Consider the following 10,959-nt stretch of genomic DNA (forward strand, 5'->3'; position numbering starts at 1 on the left):
AGCCAGTGATGCTATCCCCCCAGATATAAACATGATGCACCTCTGAATTTCTTCATGTTTCAACTCAAATGTCACCCCTTTGTGAACCCTTTGTCTAAATCTGTTTTTCCGTCCTGAGAATCAGACTCTAGCCCACTGGATGCAGCAAGAATGAAAGCTGACATACTGCCACCTGGTGTCCTGCTCAAACATTTTGTGAGGCTTTCTCTGGCTTCCCTGCTCCCCTCCAGTGATCTTGGATTAAATTATGGGGAATCCTAATCACAATAGGAGCTGCCAAGGCTGAGCCAGTTAGTAAAAGTCCCAGTGCAGAAATCAAGAGGGAGAGGATTCAGGAAAACTGGCTGTTTGTTTGTTTGTTTTTTCTTTTGCCTGCCATATGTGAAAGTGATTGATTCCAAATGACAAATACAACACATGAGATGATTATGGTTGCAGAGTTATAGGCTACCTTGGATAGAAAGTTTGGAATTGTTGCACAAGATAGATTTTCCTCTATTAAGTCAAATTGCATTTACTGCTCTGTCCTTTCTTGTAGTATAGAAATATCCTGAGAAGTGGGAGCAAGAGTCAATTATGAAAATGCTAATACACAGTAGTAGCAAACACAGGTTGGTATACTCTTTCTATGTTATATATTATGATACCTATTCTCTCAATATAATACCTTATATTTAAGGTAGTTAACATCAGTTAATGGGAACTGATTTCCCAGTAATGGTAAGAAACATAATAGACCACTGATACTTCTGATAACACATGAAATCTGCTGTGTAAACTGTTAAACAAACCTCAGAAAATATTGAGCTTTATCTTGTAGATAGACTCGTCTGGAATTTCATGCTGTGGCTTCCTATCCTCCAAGGTCTTGTACATTCCCACAGCTGGTTGAGAGCCTGTGACAGAGAAGGTGTTGCACTCGGTGATTCACATGTGTGTTCACGGTTCTTACTGGAACCCCTCAAAGTTGTGTCCACCCTACTTTAGGAAGACAGTGGAGCAAAGTGCTTCAGACCAAAGACTTAGATTGTGTTTCTAGATCTAGCATTCATTAGTTGTGTGACGTTGGGATTGTGACAGTAATTTTTATGCTTAATTTCCTCATCTCTGCACTGTGGTTATTGATAGAATTTACCATGCAGGGTTCTGATAAGAAGTGAATGGAATAATGAATGCCAATGCTAAGCCCAGTGCCCAGCAGAAAGATACTGGCTACTTAGAGAAATACAACTGAATATGAGACAGTTTCAATACCTTGTCTGGTATTGAAGAATAAGTGTCAGAGTGGAGCCCTCCCTCCATACTTTACTTAAAGCAGATGCCCTTTCTCATCCCAAGAGTCACTCTCTGTCTTAACACAGTTTTGTATTGTCTTTAAAGTGCTTATCACTATTTCAAATTGTCTACTTCTAAATAAGAGACATTAATGATACTTTTCAGATAGTCCTGTATTAACTGTAACTGCATCTCTTTTCTTAGGAAGGTAAGTCAGGAGTTAGCTGTTGAGACCTTCCAATCCTGTTTCTCTTTTCAGAACATGACTTAAGTTTCAGTATTCATGAGCTTCCCTGGTGGCTCAGACAATGAAGAATCTACATGCAATGTGGGAGACCTGGGTTCGACCTCTGAGTTGGGAAGATCCCCTGGAGGAGGGCATGGCAAGCTTCTCCAGTATTCTTGCCTGGAGAATCCCCAGGGACAGAGAAGCCTGGCGGGCGTGGGGTCAAGGGTCGGACACGACTGAGTGACTGAGCTCACAGGTGGAAGGCACTGCTCTGATTTTAGCACCGACCCCATACTGTTTAGGTGAGATGAGATGAGATGGTTAGATAGCACCACTGAGTCAATGGACGTGAATTTGAGCAACTCAGGGTCATAGTGGAAGACAGAGGACACTGGCGTGCTTGGGGTCACAAACAGTCCACTTAGCGACTGAACAACCATGCTGTTTCCTCTGCTTATTTCAGTTGTTCACTGGAAAGAAGGTTTTGCAGTCAATCTGCAGTACCAGATTTCCAAGAAATAGAGTTAGATTCTGAACAGTCTTAATTAATGCTATCTTGTACTAATAAATTTTCCTGGATGCATTTTACTTTACCAACTGCATATTGAGCTCACAGATAATGTTGCTTTTATAGTTTTCGAAGGTCCTATGGGAAATTGTGGTCCCCAAATCATTGTTTAAATAAATATGTGCATGTTGAATTAAACTAACATTCTTCCTGGACTATAACAGATAAGACAGAACAAAATTCTTATTTATTTTTAAGCAACTCTATTGAGGTATAAGTGACATTCCCTAATTTCATCCATTTTGAATTTCCAGTTTAATAATTTTTAGTAAATTATCCTTCATCCCCAATTATAGTTGTTCTTTATTTCCATGCTTGGCCCCATAGCAACCACTGACCACATTTATAACTTTATAAGTTCCTTTTGTGAATATTTCATATACATGAAATCATTCAATATGTAATCTTGTGTCTGGCTATTATTCCTTAACATAATTTTAAAAATTATTTATCTTGTAGCATACATTAGCATTTCACTCATATTTATTGATGAATAGCAATTCACTGGCAAATGAATTACATTTCGTTTATCCATTCACCAGATCTTGCACATTTTGGTGCTATTAGGAGGAATAACCACAAAGTAGGTTCCCAGTATTTTTAAAATATACCTTCACTAACACTTACACATTTACTGAGCATCACAAATGTAGGTGGTGTGGCAGATTCCAAACACTGTAGACTACTTAGCCAGACAGACATGCGTTGTGATTCTTACTATGCACCTACCATATGTGTGATCTCAAGTTAGTTACTTGATCTCTTTCAGATTTAGTTTTCTTGTTTCTAAGTTGGAAATAATATCTCTATTGCATAATTTTTCTATTAGAATGGTGTGCATAAAGATGATTTAATACATAGCATTTGTGCACATTTATAAATTGGGATTTGAAAGTTTATAAATTTTATTGAAATTTTATGTAAAAGATTCCTAACCAAAGTGTGTTTCCTGCCATGTTTGCAATCCCAATCTCTTTAAAGTTGAATAACAGCAGCCGATCATAAGGCAACCCAATTCTGAAAGGTTGTCAGCCCTCTTTGCATTGTGAGCTCGTGAGAGATATCCTCAATGTTTCTGAAGTTGGTCTCAAGAAAGCAGCATTTGATCCCTCCTTGAACCACAGGAAACTGATTCTAGGGCAGAAGTGGTGTATTTCTAGCACATGTATATGTCCTCCTCTCTGACTGGCTGAGCAACAAGATGCAGAATCCTTATTACCTGAAGCAGACTGTTCCCCAGATCTAGGCTGTAGAACTTTCCATGTTGAGGATACTTTATCAGAATACATGGAGAGGAGCACTTTTCTAGCCTCATTACTGATCCTGTGGCTTCATCTTGGTCGTAAGTCCAGGGGCTGCTAAGACATTCTGAGCAGTCTGGGGTGGTGATGGGGAAGGTGGGGGGCACATTCAGGCACCTCCAGGTTCTAATATTTGGGAATGTGAAGACAATGAATACTCTGTAGATAAGTCAGTTTCTATGTGTGACCTTGTCTTTCTGAACAGGAGTGAGCAGCCTCTTGACTGTGGAACAGTGTCCTCCTTCGCTATGTTCAGGAAGGAGAGAGCCCCAATTTCACCTGCAGTTCCCCTTCCAGCTCTTTCTATGCATTACACTGGTACAGATGGGAACCTGCAAAAAGCTCCAAGAACATGTTTGTAGTGAGTGTAAATGGGGGTGAAAAAGTGCAAGGGTGAGTGAGAGTCACTCTGAACACTAAGGAGGGTGACAACTCCATGTACATCGGAGGATCCCAGCCTGAAGACTCAGCCACATACCTCTGAGCCTGCACACAGTGCCCCTCAGCCCCCTGCAGCCCACACCCAAAGCCGTGCCTGCTGCTGCTCTGGGACCAGCGCTGAGGAAGAGCCATGTGTGGGTTGGAAAAGGGAAAGTCAATGAACGACAGTGTTTTCAGTAATCAGGGGGAAGTGGAACCATAGATTAACAGGTATTCCAGTCACTGTAGTTCCCTCAACTAACTCGACTGTACTGAACATCACTAACTAACGTGACTCCCACCAGTATATTGGCCATATCATTGAGTCAGATCTCTAGCTTCTTTTCCCATGATTTATAATGCACTAAATGATTACTCAAAGATATCAAACAAACTAATGTGGTTCAACTAGGTCAACATTTAAATTCCACTGTTGCTACATCCTAAGAGCTATACCTTTTATGGTGTTTCTTCACATTCATGAATGAGACATGGACACACACCTTCTTCTCACACACCTGGCAAGAAAATCTGCATGTTTTATACCAGACCAGTCAATTATGCCTCATTAATTCATTGGAGAGATTTTGATTTTGGTTTAGTTCAACCTTCTCACTGTATGGGTATTTGTATTTCATTTCTTCTCATATGAAGCTATTTGCATTTTTAAAACCCACTTTTGATATCTGAAAGGAGCATTGATAGGGGAAGTCCACCACTGTCTCCAGAGAAACCTGTATGTGGGTCAAGAAGCAACAGTTAGAATCAGACATGGAACCACAGACTGGCTCAAAATTGGGAAAGGAGTATGTCAGGGCTGTATATTGTCACCCTGCCTATTTAACTCTATGCAGAATAACTCTTGCAAAACCCTGGGCTGGATGAATCACAAGCTGGAATCAAGATTGCTGGGAGAAATATCAATAACCTCAGATATGCAGATGACACCACGATTATGGTAGAAAGCCAAGAGGAACTGAAGAACCTCCTGATGAGGGTGAAAGAAACTAAAGAACCTCTGAAGAGGATGAAAGAGGAGAGTGAAAAAGCTGGATTAAAACTGAAAATTCAAAAAGCTAAGATCATGACATTCAGTCCCATCACTTCATGGCAAATAGGGGAAAAGTGGAAGCAGTGGAAGATTTTATATTCCAGGTCTGCAAAATCACTACATGGTGACTGCAGCCATGAAATAAACCAGATCTGAAAGAGATACGTGCACCCCAATGTTCATCGCAGCACTGTTTATAATAGCCAGGACATGGAAGCAACCTAGATGCCCATCAGCAGATGAATGGATAAGGAAGCTGTGGTACATATACACCATGGAATATTACTCAGCCGTCAAAAAGAATTCATTTGAACCAGTCCTAATGAGATGGATGAAACTGGAGCCCCTTATACAGAGTGAAGTAAGCCAGAAAGATAAAGAACATTATAGCATACTAACACATATATATGGAATTTAGAAAGATGGTAACAATAACCCTATATGCAAAACAGAAAAAGAGACACAGAAATACAGAACAGACTTTTGAACTCTGTGGGAGAAGGTGAGGGTGGGATGTTTCAAAAGAACAGCATGTATACTATCTATGGTGAAACAGATCACCAGCCCAGGTGGGATGCATGAGACAAGTGCTCGGGCCTGGTACACTGGGAAGACCCAGAGGAATCGGGTGGAGAGGGAGATGGGAGGGGGGATCAGGATGGGGAATAAGTGTAAATCTATGGCTGATTCATATCAATGTATGACAAAACCCACTGAAATGTTGTGAAGTAATTAGCCTCCAACTAATAAAAAAATAAAAATAAAAAATAAAAAAAAAAATAAAAAAAAAAAATAAAGGATGCTGGCTCCTTGGAAGAAAAGCTATTACAAACCTAGACAGTCTATTAGAAAGCAGAGACATCACTTTGCTGACAAAGATCCGTATAGTCAAAACTATCATTTTCCCGGTAGTTGTGTATGGATGTAAGAGTTTGACCAAAACGCCTGAGCATTGAAAACCTGATGCTTTCGAGTTGTGGTGCTGGAGAAGACTCTTGAGAGTCCTTGGATAGCATGTAGATCAAAATTGTCAATTCTAAAGGAAATCAACCTTGAATATTCTTTGGAAGACTGCTGCTGAAGCTCCAATACTTTGGCCATGTAATGCGAAGAGCCAGCTCATTGGACAAGATCCTGATGCTGGGGTAGATTGAGGGCAGGAGAAGATGGTGACAGAGGATGAGATAGTTGGATGGCTTCACTGGCTCAGTGAATATGAATTTGACAAACTCTGGGAGATAGTGAAAGACAGGGAAGCCTGGCATGCTGCAGTCCATGGGGCCTCAAAGAGTCGGACACAACTTAGTGACTGAACAACAACAACAACTTAATATGCGAACCCCTGAAAACACTCATCAAACTAGAATGGGAAGAAATTCAACCCTGGTAAAAACGAGGAGGAAATAGGGCATAAAAGCCTCAAGATGGGATTTGTTCCCACTGCTATCCTCCAGGGGGTGATGTTGCATAAATTGGAAATGTCACCTCCAACAAAAGTTCCATTTCACTCCTATGAGCTTCTGTATCTTGGAGCTTAGTGAGGTACACATTTGAACAGGCTCAACACCAAGAACAGTCGTTGTCAAGGAAGTATTTCTTCCTGATAGTCACTATAATTTGCTTAAATAGGGATCTTTTGAATCTTAGATTTCCCTGTAATAGGATTCAGCACACTCTGGCACATTTCTTCTGGCTCCTTAGGGAAAATCTTCCACAATATGGCTCCCAGCTTCTTTTCTGCACAGTCAGGTTCTCCACCACCCTTCGCCTGTTGGGAATGCTCTTCATAGGGAATCAGTAACATTATATTCCATGCTCCTTCCTCTATAGAACAAACCAGTTCTGGTTGAAGTCTGAATAGAGACATTGTCTTATTATAGGCAGATTTGTCCTGGTCTCACTGATTCAGCACTAATGTTGCAGGAAGAACTGGAGGCCGGTCAGTGACCCGCCTGACAATCACATCACTGACTCTAAAGGGGCTCCCTGAAGTGGAGGTGCAACTATTCCTACCTCCAGTATACTTCCTTATCTCTTCTTGTATGTCCAGACAATAGAATATGAAGGGGAAATAAAGGCTTTGTTTATCCAGTGGTCACCTATAACGGGCATTCTAGGTTAAGTACATTTTTGTGGCAAAGTTCCAACTGACCCACTCTGGTTGCCCCTCTCGTCTTTTCTCTCTTCTAATTCTATTTCTCTAATATCCACTGTGTGGCCAATAATAATTATTATTACTTTTATTTTTCTACACTGTTTCTCACAGTTCCTTTAGTCAACATTTGCAACCATCTCGAACTGTCCATCTGATCCTGAGAGTCTGCAGATCACTTCAGTTTTACTTCAGTGAAAATATGCAAGTCCTCATTTTCTATCCCCTTTACCTCTAAATCCATATACAGGGAACCATTATTAATCATAGACTCTGAGAAAAAGCACAGAATTGATTTTCATATGTTTTATTTTTTTTTAATTTTTATTTTATTTTTTTCATATGTTTTAAAAAATACTTATTGTTCTTTTAAAATAACCTACTAGAGCTAAAAAGCAGAATACAAACAACAATAATCAACAGTTAAAATATATTTAGTGTAAAATAGATAGTTAGTGGGAAGGTTCAATATAACAGATGGAGCCCCTACTGGTGGTCTGTGAGGAACTAGAGGGTTGGGAGGAAAAGGACAGGGAGGCTCAAGAAGGATGGTAATATATGTATATATAAGCATGACTGATTGGCATTTTTGTATGGCAGAAATTAACACAAGAATGTAAAGCAATTATCTTCTAATTTAAAAAATAACTAAATAAAATATGATGTATTTAAACCTGAAATTTTATTTAAAATTTATTTTTATTTTAAAATTATATATGTTTTAATAAAAATAAAACAATTTACAATTCTAATTTCAGTGCCCATCTAGAGATTAAAAATAATATAACTCTTTATGTAGGTTCAGTCTAGAATAAGTATATATATATAATTTAAAAATGAAACTGTTTAATACTGAAAAGTATTCCAGCCAAGACTGTTATGAATACTGTGCTGATTCGTGAGCACCCTTCAGAATCACAGGTGAGTACACAGGAGATGCCAAAAAAAAAAAAAAAAAAAGGATCCTGAGAACTGAGAAAATATTTCATTATGCAAGAATCTCCTGCATCCATGCCATCTGAGACTAAAACTATGGCTAGATAATTAATTCTTGTTTTCTCTTCCCTAAAATCCTCCACAAATCCCAAATCAGAGTCTGCCTTCACTGCAATGTTCTTAGAAAATGCCCCTCAGGTCCTAAAATAATGACCTTTCTATTTTCCACTCCCCTCCACTCCTCTCTAGTCCATTCTGAATTGGTTGAGGTGGAAGGGCGGGGCTTCCTGTCACAAAGTGAGGGCCTGAGCAGGACTTGGTGGGTGAGCTGATTGGCTGCAGGAGAGGAACATTTCCACAGCAGCTTATGACACTCCCTCCCTCAGGGTTTAGTGAAGTATCTGACAGTGAAAATGTCTCAGTAAGCAGAGGAGGCATCATGAAGAGGCTAGCAGGCGCTGTGCTGGGGCTTTTATTTGCCCAGATTTGCTGTGAGTTGGGGCTGCCCCACAGGGAGTCTGAAGGAGTGAGCAGCTGCTGTATTGTTCAGGGAAGGAGAGGAGCTGCCAAGTCCTGCAGACTTTCTATCCTTCTCATCATCTATGGGAGTTGTGTGTGTGTGTGGGGGGGTCACTTCCACGATTTTGTCAGAGTTACAGTGACCTTCTGTGACTGTTTCTCTATTTCTCACCAGCTGTGCGAGGGGTGGATGTGGAGCAGAGTCCCGCAGCCCTGAGTCTCCAGGAGGGAGCCAGCCACGTGCTGAGGTGTAATTTTTCTGCCTCTGTGAGCAATGTACACTGGTATCTTCAGAACCCTGGGGGCCGCATCGTCCACCTGTTTTACATTCCTTCAGGAACAAAGCAGAAAGGAAGATTAAACGCCACAACAATCCCTGCAGAACGCCGCAGCTCACTGCACATTTCCTCTTCGCGGATCACAGACTCGGGCACTTACTTCTGCGCTGCGCAGCACGGTGCTCCCCAGGCACCTGCGGCCTCTACACGAACCCTCCGGGGCGCAGCCCCTCCTCCAGCCTCAGTCACACCGTGGGCCCCACAGGGCATTCGCAGAGCTGATTGTCTCTTACCTACACTGGTACAGTTTAATCACAGACACTTTCCGCCTACAGATTGTGAACTTCGGTCTTTGTCTTCCTTTCTCAACCTGTATCTCCTTCTGCACTAGAGACTTCTAACTTGGAACTAGCAGAATAGCTGATAAGGGGACAAAAATAAAATAAATATTCAACCACAGTATGCTGATCTCAAAAGTGGTAAAAAGTGAGAACAATTCAGAGAAAAAAATAACTCCAATAAAGTTGTTATCCTGATTAGTTTGATGTCTCAAGAATGTTCAGATCTGCCTCACCAGAATGTGTCCCCAAAGACACTTGCATCATCCCATCCTACGAGTGCAGCAAAGTGAGCAGCAACAATAAAACTTACTCAATGTTTAATATGAGCTTGATAACTTAGAAGAAAATTATTCTGGATGCAAGAAATCTTAAATCTATTTCCATAGTCAAGGTCTTGGAAGAGTTGATTGCTTCTTGAGATCTAAGGGATAATGCATTTCCTTGCCTTTTTTAGCTTTTGAAGGCCAACTAATTTCTTTGGTTCGTGACTCCTTCTTGAATCACTAGAACTTCTTGCTTCCCTCACCGTAGCTCCTTCCTCTTTTGGAGTCAAATATCTTTCTGTCTCTGTCCTATAAGGTATAAAAAATATTAAACAGAAATCTCAGTTAAATAGAGTTGGGAGACAGAGGGAGCTCTCGTGACCTGTGGACATAGTGGAGGGCAAGGGGAAGATGTGGATGCCTCTTATTTCCTGGCAAGGACTCAGCCAATGAAAAGCCGTGGGCTCTTGTTTACTGGAGCCCTCTCGGCTTCTTTTTTCAATTTACATTGTCTTAAATTATTTTCAACAATGTCTTAACAGTTTTCAGAGAACAGGTCTTTCACCTCGTTGGTTAAATTTATTCCTAGTACTTTTGATTCTTTTTGATTCAACTAGAAATTGGATTGCTTTCTTAAATTCTCTTTCTGATACTTATTATTAGAATATAGAAATGCAACAGACTGCTGTATATTAATCTTGTGTTCTGCAACTTTATCTTGTAATCAACTTTGTTGATTGTTTCTATTAGTTTTTTTGGTGGCGTCTTTACAATTTTCTATGTAGAGTATCATGCTGTCTGTAATTAGAGACAGTTTACCTCTTTCTTTTCAACTTGGATGCCAATTATTTCTTTTTCCCATCTAATTACTGAGACTAGGACTTGCAGTACTATGTTAAATAGAAATGGTGAGAGTTGCATTGCCAACTTCCTTCCAATGCCAGCCTCCTCTTAATTGTTTACCATAAGCATCTCCATTGTTTTCAACAGCACCCTTAAACTTGGGCTTCCCAATGATGGTTTCAAATAAAGTCATCTCAAAGGGAGGCCTCTGTTTTTACAGCTGCTTCTCTCCATGGGCACAACACCTGAGCCACTGCTCTGGACCTGTAACAAGGGACAGTTGGCTGCTTGTCTCAGACTGACATCCCTGTGTTATGAGAAGCGTGATGGAAGGGAGCAGTAGCCTCTTGTCTTCTTGGCTTGCCTTTGCCAGCATGAAATCACCACTCTATGAGCGGGATGAGAGTGAGAGGACCCAGTATTCTCAGTCCACCATGCCTGACATAGAACCTCTGTGCTGTAAGTGAGGTGAGAAGTGGCCATAGAGCTGGCAGCTTTTCTTGTTTGTAACACAGTTTCTGTAACACAGGCCTGGGGGAGGTAAGGAAGGACAGCAGTCAGCCCCTCTGTAGGAGATACGATAGCCCTGCACTGCGGACTGGAGGGAGGAGGAGCCTTGTGTCCTTGGTTATGTCCACCTTGAGGAGAACTTCCATCAACTTGAGCTGGGGCCGGGGAGTGGGTCGTGGTACAATTGCCACAGATTCTTTCTGCTGTCGTGGAGACTTAGTAGATTTTATGAATAAATGTGTCTCTATTACCCTTTTTATATGCTCTATAATC

General features: G+C 40.9%; 1 gene segment (V, D, J or C); it reads left to right on the plus strand.

The window, feature by feature from the left end:
* Positions 1 to 8,321: 8,321 nt before the first annotated feature.
* Positions 8,322 to 9,355, plus strand: LOC122704609. The segment is given in 2 exon segments: positions 8,322 to 8,423; positions 8,627 to 9,355. Coding segments are annotated over 2 exon segments (546 nt in total).
* Positions 9,356 to 10,959: the final 1,604 nt, after the last annotated feature.

The sequence above is a fragment of the Cervus elaphus genome, chromosome 12 (genome assembly GCF_910594005.1).
Source record: "Cervus elaphus chromosome 12, mCerEla1.1, whole genome shotgun sequence".
In the NCBI taxonomy this organism is placed as follows: domain Eukaryota; kingdom Metazoa; phylum Chordata; class Mammalia; order Artiodactyla; family Cervidae; genus Cervus; species Cervus elaphus.